This window comes from Pelophylax lessonae, assembly GCF_965119305.1.
Source record: "Pelophylax lessonae genome assembly, chromosome: 9".
Taxonomy (NCBI): Eukaryota; Metazoa; Chordata; class Amphibia; order Anura; family Ranidae; genus Pelophylax; species Pelophylax lessonae.
Genome location: NC_138776.1, coordinates 92,135,263 through 92,151,183, shown reverse-complemented (window position 1 = coordinate 92,151,183; position 15,921 = coordinate 92,135,263). Strand labels below are relative to the sequence as shown.

Below are 15,921 nucleotides of genomic sequence, written 5' to 3'. Positions count from 1 at the left end.
AGAACCCACAATCCAGGAGTGAATTTTGGAGATAACTGCAAAACCAGTTTTCACCACTTAGAACAGACATTAAACAACAACAGAGGAGCCTTGCAACCTGCATGACTGAGAATCCTAGGTGACATATAACCCTTCTCACGTTATGACAAGGTGCAGCATTGCAGCACTGTCAAATATACAGTGGCAAGAAAAAGTAAGTGAACTCTGTGAAACCATATGTGTACCCCTTGGAATTAACTGGTTTTCTGCAGTAATATGCAATAAAGTGTGATCTGATCCTCATTTAAGTCACAACAATTGACAAACACAATGTGCTTAAACGGATAACATACAAACGATTGTAATGTCGTGTGTCCTTATCTAACACACCCATTAAACATTTACAGTGCTAGAGGAAAAAGTAAATGAACCCTAACTGGTTGAACTGCCTTTGGCAGCAATGACTTTAAGCAATCGCTTTTGTTAGCCCTGGATCAGAACTGCACAAGGTTTAGGAGGAATTTTTGACCATTCCTCTTTAAAGGTAAAGAGAAATGGTCAAAAATTCCTCCTAAAGGTTTTACAGGTCTAATCTTGCATGCTTGCTTGAAGTCATTGCTGCCAATGAGGTTTGACTAGCTAAAGTTCACTGACTTTTTCCTTCTGCACTGTGAAGGTTTAATGGATGTATTCAATAAAGACATGAGAAATTTTGATTTTTTTTTTTTTTTGTGTATCAGCTTAAGCACATCATGTTTGTTGTGACTTTTGTGAGGATCCGATCATATTTTATGGCACATTACCACAGAAAAACAGTTTATTCCATGGGGTTCACATACTTTTATAAATATATATATATATATACACATACACACACACACACACACACATTGTATATAAATATATATAACGTATATATACACACATATATATAATTTTTTATTTATATATATAAACACATACACACAGTATACACCTGTGGCTTTCCAATGCCTTAGTCCAGTTTCCGCCTAATGCTTTTTTCACAATTATGCCTGGGCCTAACTCTGTTCTCTGTTTACTATAAATAATCCAAGATTATCATGGAAAATAAAGTGGGAATAGAAGAAAATAATAAAATAAGTCCCCAGCCTTTATAAGTAATAAATGAACAAGGAAGTAAACAACCTACCCCCAGTTTGTTTCAGCAATCATTCACATCTATATCTGGATATCTGTAAAGTTCAAAATTTCTCACCAGCGACAGGATCACAAGCGTTACATGGCCCTTAAGCTCCTGACTGGTTAGTCATGTTATAATATCAATGATCTCTCGACAACCCAACCCATGAGACTTCAAATACAGAAAAGGCACATAAAAACAAGTACATTCTTTTTTTCGGCATTCAAATACAGATGCTCCACTGCAGAATTTATACAGAAAGTCAAGAAATGTGTAAAAGGCATTGACAACATTTGAAACTCTAGTAGGTACTTATAATAATGATGATGTGGCATATTATTTACAGATATCATGTTTAATGTGGTTTGAAGTTTAAGTCATAAGACCGGATTAGGACTGCAGACTGGGAGGAAAAAAGGCATTGAAAATTATGAGTATTAATGTATTTACCTGAAATAAAGTTTTATGAGACTGCAATCTCATTTATTTTCCCCACCTGCTGATTAGAATCAGTGCTGTGGAATTCTAAACATGCTCCTAGGCTGATATTTGCTTGAAGGGTAAAAAAGTTACAAGCGTTGTTATGCATTTAAAGCAGGTATATGTAAAACTGTCACAGTCAACCTTTTCACATTCTAGATGGAGAAGACACACATAAAGCCGATGCAAATCCCTTGCTCAAAAAGACACAGTTGAATTTGCTATAGATAGGTGCTTGAATCAGTTTGTACCTTTAAAAATCCACTAAGGAACTATTTTTTTTTAACCCGGGTGAGATCAGCATTTATACTATGTAGTGAACTACATAGAAAATAAGGACTCATTTGCAAAATATTACTTTTGTTTTATCTCAGCATGCTTACCATGAACTTTAAAGTAAATGCTGCATAGGAGAAGAAGTGAATAAGATGCACATGACATATTTACAATGATTAGAGTGTCACATGACTTATGCTAAAGTGAGGTTCTCTAACATAGTCAAAAACAACATGTAACCTTAACGATACATATTTTATTGAGCACTTATATACAGGACTAGAACCAAGCTTACACACTTCGTGCCATTGCAATTGGTGATCAGCGTAAAAAGCAAACCTAAACGAATTAAAGAATAACAGTACTGATAATTACGACATTTGAGAACTGAAGATGATGACATGTTGGCCTTTATACTATATAAAGCACTGTAAAATCTGAGCTTCTAAAAAAGGTAGTGTGAGGATCATCAGATCCAGCAAGCATTTATAAGGCCCCTAAAGAGTTTTCCCAGTTTTGGACAGAATAGGAAACAGTTCCTGTCATTATTTTTTGCCATTGGAAATTTTCCTTCACCTTCTATTTGGTAAATGCAACAGGGACGTTTAAAAAAAAAAAAAAAAAAAAAAAAAAAACAGGGGAATCCCTCTTCTAGTTGTCACCAGAACAGATGCCCCCATTGTTCTTGTAACACCTACATTTTGGATTTCTCCATCACTTTTTGACTTAACAATAATGGTCATCAGGACACAGAGGTCACAGGGGAGGTACATGGGAGATCCCCTGTACAAAGGTCTTATTCAAGGAGAGAAAAGCCATCATTCTCTAAAAATACATAGAAAGGGCAGAAACCTGGCACTTGATAGTGCTACACTTGATAGGGCTACTTGAGAGCCAAACAGCTGCAGAAAGCAGAGGATTCCTCCAAGAAAACCCTGGGGTGGAAGCCTAGAGAAGTAGGTCTTCAACATTTGATGATAGACTATGTGGTAAGAAGCTTTCCTAGATTTTAGCATCATAGTGTATCTAGGTCCTGGACTACAAAAACATGGAGAAGGAGACATTTCCCTATTCACAATCAATTTACTTTCACTTTCTGCTATTATGCTGAATATTGTGTTGCAATGAGGATGGACTGTCCTCACTGGCGTGGCTTAGGCATTTTGTCCTAGGGTGGGTGGTGCCTGATGGGGAACTGAGAGACTAGTTCCCCATCAGGTCTTCTTTACTTTTCCTTGACAGCACACAGCAGTGGGTGGATCCATAGCCACTATTCAATCAAATAGTGACTTTCAGTCTCTTATGTCTCCATTATGCTCCGCCCACCTAGTAACAAGTTGTTTTACAATTATGACCATTGCCCATATTTGGGTCATGACATCACTTGTATCCCTATTTACATTTAACTTTTGGCTGGTGAATTTCTCAGCTGACAGCTGAATGGGGCCGTGGATACAGAACTGTGCGGAAAGCTGTCACATAAATGACAGGTTCCCAGCACAGGCGCAGCCTGCTCTGACTACTGGTATACCTCTGTACACCAGCTCAAACTTGGTCTTAATAACTGCCAATTTCCCTATCTGAGAACTAGTGGTAATTCTTTCAGTGTCTGTCACTGCCATAGTGGTGGTAGTAAGAACTACCTTAATTTGCTGCACATGTCGGTAATGTTACTGACGCTGGTGCAAATGCTTACCTAGATTAGATGCAGATAGTTCTTAAAGTGGAGTTCCACCCTATTTTTATACTTACCTCCATCTTCTCGCTCCGGGTCACCTGAAAAAGAAATGGATAATCGCATATTTTTTTTTTTTTTACTTACCTCGTAGCGAAGAAAATATACTTACCTTACTTCCTTCTTCCTCCTTCCTCGGCCGCGGCCCGTCGTCACTTCCTGGCTCTGCAATGATTCCTGGGAGCTGGACGTCATAGCTCCCAGGAATCATTGCGCCTGCACCGGCCCCAACGTCAGTTCCGGGTCGCGCGCGTCATCCCCTTCTAAACAGTTTCTGGGCATGCCCAGAAGCTGTGGAGGGGTGACGCGCGTGACCCGGAAGTGACGTCGGGGCCGGCGCAGAGCATCGTAGGACCACAGAAGGCGGAAGAAGACGCCGAAGAGGACGCGCTGGCTTCAAGCTGCCCACATCTGAGATGGCAGCGCTGGACAAGACGTTTGCAAGGTAAGTATTTCGTCTTGCAGGTAAGTGCAACCCGGGACAGATCAGAGGCTAGCCATTGTGGAATGCACTAGCCCTGACTGTCCCGGGGGTATTAAAAAAAAAAAAAAAAATCCAGGGTGGAACTCCGCTTTAAGGGAACTACCCCCAGAAAACTGCCATTAGGGCTTTTTTGAATTTTCTTTATTATCCCTTGAAGGTCAAGTAGATCAACCTCCTTTTGCAGAAAGGTTCAAAGTCCAGCAAATCAACAAAAAAGCTCATGCGAGAGATGAGACTGGAACTTTCCAGCACACCATAATAGCTGAAATTTAAAGCTAGTTATCTGCTCCAAGCATTCAATAAGCAATAGGTCAACTCCAGCAGTGGTCAGATCTTTTTTTAATGGATTTTAACAAGTCAGACATGGTTTGACAAAGTAAAGTTCATCAGGTGAAGGGCAGGACCACCAAATCAAGAGAGCTCTAGAAAGTGCTTCCAACCCCCTATCATTGGGTCCTTAAAGACAGGTGTGTCTTCTACTGAATTAGTGGGCACCTTGTTAGGGCAGGACACTACTGGATCCACATTTCAAACAAAAACTTTTGCATACAATCCTCTCCAAATGAGTACAAGCTATTGGGGGTAACAACCAGCTCATCAGGATGTTTTAATATCTGTAGACAAAAGTTAGAAAAGCATCTTCAAAAGGGAAAGTCTTTTCACAATTAGGAGTTTTAAATGACTCAAGACTGGAAGCAGCACTGGTAGAAGCAGCAGACGGATCCTCTGGTTTCCCAGAGGTGGGCACTGCATCAATAAGCATCAAAACAACCTCCTTTAATTTGGGAGAAATAATGGCAGGCTGGGACTCCTCAGGGGTGAGCCCATTAGTCAAGGACTGAACCAATTAAGAATCCAATATATTTGGAAGTTGCCAAGGCCATGGACTAATCGGAAATAGACTGTTCAGGAGATGGCACAGGGGAGAGGCCTCTGTGATCAAAGACAGCAAATAGCTGGTTAATAGGCATGCTGCAAGCAGCCCAGAAGCTGTTAGAGTTTGAGATGGGGGCACACGAGATAGCTGGACTGTGCCCACCTTGCTTAGAATCAGACCTGTTGCGGCCACATGCCAGTAAGGCTGAGTTAAGGAGGCACAGCCTTAGGTACACTCAAAACTTTAACAATTGGTAGCAGCTGAGGGTTACATGGCTGGAAGTGACCAAAGTTAATGGCAAGTAGCAGAAACAGATCAAAGATTTAAATTCCCAATGGCTCTGCAAAGCAGAAGCAGCAGTGGGGAGATGCTTTTTACTGACCCATGAAAATGAGGGCAGCTACCACTACCAGTATTTGGCCTACTCACTAAGTGGGTCTTTAAAAAGAAGTAAAGCATTGAGGGACAGCAGCAACTCTGGACTTGAAACTCTGCAACTATCAGCAGAATGGGTCCAGAAATCCTGAAGGTTATTCCAGGCGATCCTTGCAAAGCCCAGTCAAGCAGAGTACAAATGCAGTATGCCAAAAGCCAGCCTGAGAATGCATCTGATGGAGAGCTGCAAATGAAGAGACAATCTCTTAACAACTCATGGATGAATCTTCAGTGAAAAAAAAATTGAATCATAAAAAATGTGATATATACTCCAAGAGGCCATTGGAAAAAACAGTACAGCTGACCATCAGCAACATGTAGGTCAATCTTTCAAAACAGCAGAGCTGACTAAAAGACATCCATCTCTACGACACTACTAAAAACTGAGGGATTACCCTAGGCCAGTGATGGCGAACCTTGGCACTAAAGATGTTTTGGAACTACATTTCCCATGATGCTCAACTACACTGCAGAGTGCATGAGAATCATGGAAAATGTAGTTCCAAAACATCTGGGATGCCAAGGTTCTTCATCAGTGCCCTAGGCTGTCTTGCCATATTTTTATGTGTCAGTGTCAAGTCCTCCAGTAGGAACGGCAGTATAACCCGAATATTAAAGACTTCTTGTTTTCCTGAATGGACAAGTATGACTTTGAGCCATTGAGACTTTATTCAGATCAGAGCATCATAGACAACAGCATGCCATTAAGCTTGATGCTTTCCACAAGGACTTCCACCCTCTATCCAAAAAAAAAATGTTTCAGATAGAAATACAATCTAACGCATCTTCACGTCCAGTGTTCCAGTTTGGGGAAGTTGTCCTTTAATAAAGACACCCCCCCCCCCCACCTGAGTGCAGACAGCCTAGGCCTATACTTATCTTCAGTTCTGATCTAACAATCTTACTGCCATCATGTACCCAACCAGTCTGCTTTTATTCTAAGCATACAGTACGTGCAGAGACCTGTTTATTCCTGTGAGGTGAGACCATTGAGAAAAACAGTACAGCTGACATCTGGGTCCATTTCTGCGAGCTAGATCGGGGCTGAAAGCAAGTGCAAGTCCAGGCTGCTTGCAATCAAGAGGGCCGGGGAGGCAACTTTTGCTGCTTTGTTTTACCAGCCTTTTTTTTCCCGGCTAACGTTACATAGTGCTAACAAAAGCATTAGAGAAAAATCAGGTCTCCAGTCATGTGGCAGAGCTGTGTAAATATCAAAACTGGGTGAGCAGAATAAAAATATTTTGGCAGGTAAACAACACCCATATATGTGTGCATTTAGTTTGTTTGCATGGAGTTCAGCATTAATAAACGAGTATAGAGAAAAGGAAGTAACAAACTTACAGTCTGTGTCGAGTACGTGGCAGAATATTGATGGCTTCATCCAATACTTTGAGACCTGATTCCCAATCATTCTTATCAGCATGTAATATGAATAGCAGCTCATAAAGTCCAGCTTTCAGGCTTAGCTCTTCGTTATACCCAACTGATTCAATGGGGATGGCTGCAACACAATAACATTGCATAGATTAAAGCCAAAGAGGTAAAGGTAATAGATTAAAGAAAAAGAGGTAAGGGTATGACAGAAGCTGTACAATTAACTGATTTCAGTTGTCGGAGTTGGACAATTACTGTTATTAGCATACATCAATGTGTTATTGGCCCAAAATGTATTGTACAGCCACTAATTATAACGAATACTTGAAAGGGCCCAGCAATCCTTATGCGTCTACATGTGAGAGTCAATGATAAGCCATGGCTCTCTAGATGAGTGTATTTTTCACTGACAGTCTGTCTTTAACTAACTTGAAGACATAAATATAAGTAGATGAACTCTATACCCGCAGAGTACTTGTATGTTTAACATCAGATTCACAGGTCGTAACATGAATATGACCAGTGATCGGCAAGGTGTCTGTACACGAACACTGGTGTCCATAAACGGTTCTTGCAGGGTCCACCGCGGCCACCGTGATTTTTTTGTACTTCAGTCTGATGTCTGTCACTAGACTCTACCTCACTCACTCACCCACCGATGCAATGGCTCAGCCCACTCTTGTAGTGTAGATCCGGCCGGCACCACACCGGCGCTGCCCACTCTATTAAGTGGAGTGGAGTCTTCTTCTCCTGTGCTGTGGAGTGATATCTGTTGGAGTTACTGGTCACTGGGACTGGGAGTTTCAGTGCAGGCTTGCAGCCGCCGCCCAGTGCAGGAGAACAGGCAGCCGAAGAGGAAGCATAGAGTTAGTGGAGTCTATGCTGCCGAGGGAGGGACTGAGTGTCAGTGCAGCGACTGAGCCAAGGAGGAGGAAGCAAGGAAGGATTGGAAGGCTCTGGAGCCTGAAGGACTCATAGAATAATAATTTTAAATACATTTTATCATACAGTATTCATATTTTGCTATTGATCCTGATTTAGAAGCTTTCCAGGGGTCCTGGGGAGGGGTGTTAAGGTGGGGATTTCTGCTATTAGGTTAGACATTTGATCTCAGTAAAGCTGGCCATATACAGTACTTATAGAGTTTTTTTTGTTCAGCCTGCAGACTGAATGAAAAAAATCTGATTTCTTTATTCACTCAGCACCCACTAAGTGGATTTCAATCAGTGCATGGCCAGCTTTAGGTTTAATTAGTGAACATCACCACCAAATGGTGGAAAGAGTGCCCAGGCCAGACTACATTTTCAGCACAGTGGTGGAGAAATCTTGGCATCCCACCTACTTAGGTATCCAAATCTATGCACCACTGAGCTAGGAGTTAAACATTTCTCTCAGAAATGTGAGTTTGTAAGTGTGAGAGAGTGTGAGACTAGTCCTGTTCCAAGTAAGCTGGGGGTTTTGCATGTGCAGCCACTAGGAGCATTTTATGTAACAATGAAATGCTGTGGAAGGGTTTGACTAGCAAGAAGACAATTTTTTCAAAGCCACCTCTGGGTAGATGGTGCCTGCTCTAAAGGGGGGTCTGTGGGCGCCCTGCTCTAAAGGGGTATCTATGGGGACCTTGCTCTAAAGGGGGATCTATGGGGACCCTGCTCTAAAAGGGGATCTATGGGGACCCTGGTCTGCTCTAAATGGGGTCATGTTGGCAAAATATATATAAATTCTTTGCAGAGAGAGACTGGAGTACTTGGAGATGTGGGAAAACCTGGTAGCACATGGAATATAGGTGAAAAGGTAAGACTAAAGGGGGATCTATGGGGACCCTGGCCTGCTCTAAAAGGGGATCTATGGGGACCCAGCTTCCCCAGGGGATCTCTATGCTCTGAAGGGCAATCTATAACTGTTATTTTAAACTTATTTGTACTTGTAGAACTAGGCCAGAGAATAGACAGAGTGTTTTTTGATGGTTTTAATTTGAAATGTACCTTGGTGTCCTTCACTAAGGTCTGTACTTTGGAAAATGTCTGCCACAGCCTTGGTCCTTGTCTATTCTTTTATGTGATTGACAAGATTCTTCCATCATTTTAACTATGACAGCAACCCTCCTCCAATATGCTGGCAGCTCTTAAGAATACTGTACAATGAGATTGAGTATGGTAAGCTTGAAGCGTTTGTTTCCCCAACACTTCATATTCATGATTTGTGTCTGCTGTACCATGTACTTGTATTAAAAAGCTCCGAAACGCGTCACCAGCGCGCTGGTGATGTCATCATGGACGACGGTGCAGTCCACCATGTGTTCCAGCCTGCGGATCAGCCTCCATTCCCGCATATCAACCTTGTTGTTTTTTTCTGCTGGTCAGGACGACCGTGCACAGGGCTGACTCATCCCCAGGACGAGTCCTAGGATGGACAACGCTTGCTCCGGACCACTGGTTTAATATATGTGCCTTTTTATCTTCCACATTATGTGAGTTTTATTCTACTCTTTTAAAAAGCAAGCATAACAGTCTGCACTCAATGGCGCCCGTTTTCTACTTTTGTCTTGCATGTTTGGAGCCCGCTTCTGCTCTCCCTCAAGGCTAGCCCTAAGTACTTAGACTGTTCACACTGCATCCAAGAACTGAGCCATTCCCCTCAGAGACTTTAGCATGGACTTTATTTAACCCTCAGATGCACACTTGCTTGCGCCACTTCCTATATATGTTTTTTTGTATGAGAAAGTCTACTGTTCTCTTTGTATTGCTTCCTTTATGTGAAATCTCTGGTGTTCCTGCTAGTCTCTCAGTTTTTCAATTAGAAACTGACCACAATCTGAAAATGCAAAATAAAATGATAAATATAAAAAAAAAGAAACTGACCACAATAAGCAGGAGAGCACACTGTGGTCGGTTCTTTAGCTATGCTAGGAACTCAGTGTACTCTCCTCCAATGATCAGACTTGTCCTGGCACGCCCCCACAGCACAGCCACTCATAGGAAAGCTCAGGGTGCTGCTGCTTCTCCTCCCCCAGGGAATGTTTTCCTAAGCTTACTATACATGTTACAGTACAATCAGAGTACAATCTATCTATATTACCTATAGATATAGAAAAACTATGCAAGATAAATGAATGATTGTATACAATATGCATGCAAATTTAATTTATCTGGAAGAATTACATTTATTTAATCTGGCACTGTTACATATGTGTTTTAGAGTATATTTTTTCTAAAAGAAAACTGCCACCCTAGAACAATATACTGTGAAAATGAAGGATTGGACACATCTGGTGAGCATGGTCATGTAATTTTGAGATATTTAAAAAAAGTACTCTGTAATTATTTATTTCAGCATTTTCAAAACAGGAAAAAGTCAAAACCTGCAATAAGGTTTGTAGAAATAATCAAAATATTTTATAAAATGCTGCCTGGGATGTCCCTTTAAGAGAAGGGTTGCCAAGAGCTCTAGACAATGGAGTTGGCCAGTAGCTGTTATAATTACAAAGACCTTCTTTTACTAATTCATATCTGAACCATTCCAACATGTAAATTTCCACTCTTTTGGATCATCCAAGAACATATAATCTTTCCCGTCATTAATAAATAATAGTGAGCAGTTTTAAAGTATGGAAAATCTTGATGTACACTGAATTAACTCAAGGCTTGTCAATCCTTAATGAACACTCTTCTTATGATAACGCTTACAAGAATAGACAGGTGGAGATGTCTTTCAAGCAGGATTACGAACTCACGTACCTTTAGGACTATCTGGGTCCTGCACTTTACGATTTTCAATGTCCATCACAGGCCACAGGTGAAATAAAGTGGTATCATTCTCTGACCCCTGAAAAAAAGAAGATACGCATTATTAACAATGAGGTCTTCGGGGAACCTCCTAAGCACAAATATGGAATAGTTATATGGTCTTAAAACCTCATTACTTTTCATTTGGGCGCATTTTAAATAAGAACAACTAAATAATTAATTTTGCCACTATGAATAAGAAACAGCTTATTTTTGATTAGTTTTAGTATGTCTGAGAAGGTTTTTAATTATCCTATTGACGATGTTTCACCACACATCCAAATGGCTTCCTCAAATGAGTGTTGGTAATATACCCAAGTGTTTAAAGCCACATTGGCAATGCAGTCACTTTAACCAAACGCAATAAGGTCATTTATGTCCCTTTTACACTCGTACGACCTGAAAGTCACGCAACTGTGACGTGACTTTGCAAAGAGACTTTTATGCAACTTGAAGTAATGCTTGTATAATCTTGAGGTCTATGGACCTCAAGTCGCATCAAAGTCAGACCAAAGTAGTGCAGGGACTACTTTGAAGTCACACAGATATGAATGGCACTTATTGGAAATCATGGGGTACGACTTGTCATGCGACTTTGCAGTCCCAAGTAACAGGACAAGTTGCACAAGTGTGAAAGGGGCCTAAAGTTGTTGATGAGATGCTGACTGTCCAAGAACATGACAGAAAGTGTGCAAGCTTGATAAAATGGGTCCCTTTCAGTAAATCACCTACAGTACGTGAACCGCAGGATTGCAAATGCTAAGACCCAGCTCACACAAGTGCAATTTCTCCTGTACCTAACGCATTGCAATGCATGACATTGGAAACCACGTTATTCTCTATGGTATGTTTGTATTAGGGATTGACCGATATTGGTTTTTCGTTGGCGATACCGATATGTTGTACATCCTATGTCAGGGTCCGAGACTAGTCTTCTCCTCCTCCAACCATTAGGTGGTGATGCTCATGCAAGGGTAAAATTATGTCACATAGCATAATTCCGTTTACAAATGTTATTGAAATGCCACTCACATATGTACAAATTAAAGATATAAGCAATTCCACATTAGCAGATCTGCTGGCAGATCAGTATCTCTCACCCACTTGCCGTAAGTGATACCCGGGTGATACCGCTCCGTTCGGCATCCACTCAATACTGCTCTGTCTCTCACTCGCTCCATCTCCCACCCACCAATACCGATCCGTCTCTCACCCACTTGCCGTAAGTGACACCCGGTTGATACTGCTCCGTCCGGAATACAATCTGGGAGGTCATGTGCGTATGCAGGACGGAGCGGTATCACCCGGGTCTCACTTACTGCAAGTTACACTAAACTGATACCTATAGGGGGCTTATGAAGCATCACCTATAGAAAATATAAGGCACTGAAGTTAATCGCCATTTCACAAGCGCACAAAGTTAAGGTTTGGCATGTTTGGTATCTATTTACTCGGCGCAATCTTGTCTTTTAAATTTTACAGAAGATTTGGGTAATTTATTGCGTTTGTTTGCCTTAATATTCACTTCGGTGTGTGTTTTTTACAGAAATTTTTGCATTTCCTAGATCTTTTGGTAATATTGGGTGACATAAAAAATGGCCACTATTTTATTCTCTAGGGTATCTGCTTTCAGAAAATATATAATGTTCTGGGGTTTTACAAAATCTTCAGGCCTAAAATTATTTTTTAAACATGTGCGCAAAAAACATAAAAAATGCTCTGGTAGTGAAAATAGAAAAGTGAGAGGGGACAAGACAAGCATTCCCTGTCATCAGATAGCCATTTATAACGTATACTGTGATTCTTTACCTGTTTCTGCTTGGATTCTGCTTCATTCAGGGCCTTTATAACACAAATAACAGAATCTTTAAGAGGTTCTCGCTCTTTAGCAGATTTTGTCAGTGGAGAGCAAGCATACCAGAAATGTTTAGCTGCCTGTAGTGTCAAAGAGGGACTCCTGGCTTCACTTCCGAATCTGAAGAGATCACATTATAACATGAAGCAAGTTTGAATTATACAAATCATACATATACTAGTGCTAATCTACTGTGGGTGGAGAGGGGGCAACCAAAGGTGGTCCAACCTTGACTGCTCCATAAGTCTGTGCTTGCAATCTGTACTAATTAAAGACTGCTATCATGCTTCATATTTTATTTTAGTAGTAGGAAGGGTTATCCTGGGCTGGTCTATAGTTTTTTCGACAGTGTCCAAGTGGCTATATAACCCAAAAGTGACCTATTTCCTATGTCTCTCAATGGGTGAGAATAAAAAAAGTTGAATAACAGCAAAAAACTGTATTAAAAAAATCAACTGTTTCGAACGCAGTCATTTATAAAATTATATTTCAGCCTGTAACAGTTTAGATCTACTATAAAGCCCAGTTCCAGATACAATGGGGTTGATTTACTAAAAGTAGAGTGTGCAAATCTGATACAGCTGTGCATGGTAGCCTCCAACTTCAGCTTGGTAAATTAACCTTTGACAAAAAAAAAAACTGGAAGCTGATTAGTTTCTATGCAAGGCTGCACCAGATTGTGCATGTTCCAGTTTTAGTAAATCAACACTAAAGTTTTATTTCATTTTGGATATAACAGGGAGAGGATAGAGCTACTGATGGGAAATCCCTCCAAAGAGGACATAGAAAAAAATGATTGTGAGGCAAGACTAGAACTTCTGAAAGTGTTAGGCCAATGTGGACGTTTTTTTTTCTTGGCTCTTTTAATAAAAAAGGAATCTTGAACTGTTTAATGTGGACTGTTGTTCTATGCATTATACTATTTAATATGCCTATTTATGTGTGTAACAAAAAATAAATAAATAAACTACACCTATATATAGCTCTTACCACAATTATTCCTTACTTTAAATAAAAAGCTATATATTTTTTTACTTTAATGCTTTGATATGCCAAATTTCAATGAAAACATATTTTTTCTATTATAGGATTAAAACGTACCTTGCACTTGTTTCGAAGGCTTTTATGGCAGAAAGACGCAAGTGTTTCTTCCCAGCCAAGTTCTCCATTATGCTCTGGCCCTGGATGCAGGTAGCAATGCTTAACATCTCACATCCCAACATAGAACCGTGCCTACAAGAGTGCCCAGCAATTTCCTAATTACTTATTGAATCACGCACTGGCATTGTAATGTTTACAATTACACTTTAGTATTCTTCTGCACAACAGGAATTGCTATAAAATACCAATAAGCATATACTCCATTGTTAATGTACTTAGTCTTAATGTGAAAAAAAATAAAGGATTTAAAAATATACTGGCAATAACTGGTGCCATTTCTATAACATCGGAAAAGGTACATAACCAACAAGTACAAAGCTGTTGAGAAACCACAAGATCCAGCATTTCCCTGCAGATATTTTCAGGCCTAGTATTCTAGGGCTTGCAAGACAGAAGGTCAGAGATACAGGAGGCTAAAATAAAGGCAGATCATTTCCCCTTTCATTAAAAACCAAGTCAGCATACAGATTTGCATGCTAATATGAAATCATCCTACATTCTTTGGTTAAGCAAACATTTTTGCTTTTACTTACAATCCATTCCATTTCCTGTTTAAGCGAGGCACTGGTGATTAGTGATCGACTAGTATCGTTTTTTTATTGCCGATACCGATATTTTGGTCATCACATTTTTACAGTTACTCTTGTGGAAGGATCTGGGGGTCTAAAAGACCCCAAACCCCTCCTCTGCACTTAAAGGCATTCAAAACACCAAGTTTGGCTGTTTTGAATGCTGTAATTTTTGAGAATTTGGCGCCATGTACTCGAAAGTGATGTCATGACATCACTTCCGGGTTTTTACATGGAGACCCGATCAGAGCCGAATGCGGCTTTGATCGGGTCCGTCTCTTCGGCGGCCGTGCGGTGGGACTGGAGACCCGGGCAGGCCGCGGAAGGCAGCGGGAGGGGGGTCGCCCCCTCCCGCTCTTTGTAATGACAGCCGAGCGGCTTCTCAGCCGCATTGGTTGTCATTACAAGACAGCCGAATGTCGGCTATGGATGCCGGTACCGGGAAGATGCCTCAAGCTGCAGGCATCACTCCAGTACAAGCACTTTCCCATAATATCGGCAATATCAGTCACCTTGGTGGCTGAATCCGACATATCGGCTTTGCCGATAATCGTTTGATCTCTACCGGTGATAGATTCCTGGTCTTCCAGTTGCATCCTGGGAAGGCCATATCCCCAGTGCCTTCCTGGAAAATCTTGTTTGTAAACTTCACAAGTTCCTGGGGGGCAAGATAATTTCCTCCCTGAGATGATGTGCACTGGCACATGTTCCAGGAGGCACACCCAGTGTTCCAGGAAGTAAAGGGAGATGGAATCATCTGTCCATAGGGAAAATGGCCACTGTGAAAAGAATGGGGAGGGAAAGAAAAATTTGGTTTGCAAAGAAGAAATAGCTTGAAATTGTTGATAACTTTCTGTAGATTGCCATTACGAGATTGTAGACTGTGGGTCTTTGGGCCTCCCCTTAAGTCTAGAGGGAGGATGTGCAGCACTTAGGTTCCTTTCTCCCCCTACCTTGTGCCTTGCCTCATCAGCAGCTTTGTCTCTTCCTCTTTGGGAGGGAACCATATGACACATCCTAGTACACTTATTTTTGTGTGCGTTCACATGCACTTTTTTCATACACTTAAGCGCTGCACTATGGACTCGAGAAAAAAGCAAACACAAAATATACTAACATTTCTAAATGTACCCTTTTTCTTTATTTATAATATAAGGGTGAAGTTTATTTTTAAGATAGCCTGAAGGGGTCTGTAAACCCTAAAAATGAATTTTTCTTTCTGGCTCTCTTTTGATCAGTAAATAAATATACAGTTAAAAGGGTTTTGTTATATCTGTTTGATAAGTGCACAAAAAAAAACTATTGATAATGACGGAAATTTAGAGATGTCCTGTGTCCTATGCACACATCCTGTATTATCTCAGTGAGTGTTATAAATCCTCCCAGTTCTTATCTTGGATCACAGAACAACTAGTCTTTATCTTGTACAGCAGGAGTTCCAAAACTGTGGGTTGCAACCCACTGGTGGGTCGCGAGCTGCATCTCAGTGGGTCGCCGGCGGATTTAGAGCAGTCAGAGCTGCCCAGGCATCGGCAGTGCACTGTGTTACGAGCAGGCAGGCGGGGCTTTGAGCTCCACTGACACTTCAACCCAGCCCCTTGCCATGCGCGCTGTTCTGTACGGGAGGCGGCGCCTAGGGGTAGGAGTCGGACTGAGTGGAGCCGTTATCAGAGTGCAGGCCATCGCATCGGAGCTGACCGCCAGGACCAGTCACCAGGTAGGCCAGACACTGCTTGATGGCTTATTTTA

General features: G+C 41.2%; 1 protein-coding gene across 1 annotated transcript in view; it reads right to left on the bottom strand.

Moving 5' to 3' along the window:
• CFAP46 (cilia and flagella associated protein 46) overlaps positions 1-15,921 on the bottom strand; it is a 363,053-nt gene that overhangs the window by 192,736 nt on the left and 154,396 nt on the right. Inside the window, exons 24-27 of the mRNA XM_082268864.1 lie at positions 13,544-13,675; positions 12,397-12,562; positions 10,540-10,627; positions 6,770-6,929 (exon numbers count right to left, since the gene is read on the bottom strand). Of these exons, the coding sequence (XP_082124990.1) occupies positions 6,770-6,929; positions 10,540-10,627; positions 12,397-12,562; positions 13,544-13,675 (546 nt within the window). The remainder of the gene's footprint in view (positions 1-6,769; positions 6,930-10,539; positions 10,628-12,396; positions 12,563-13,543; positions 13,676-15,921) is intronic.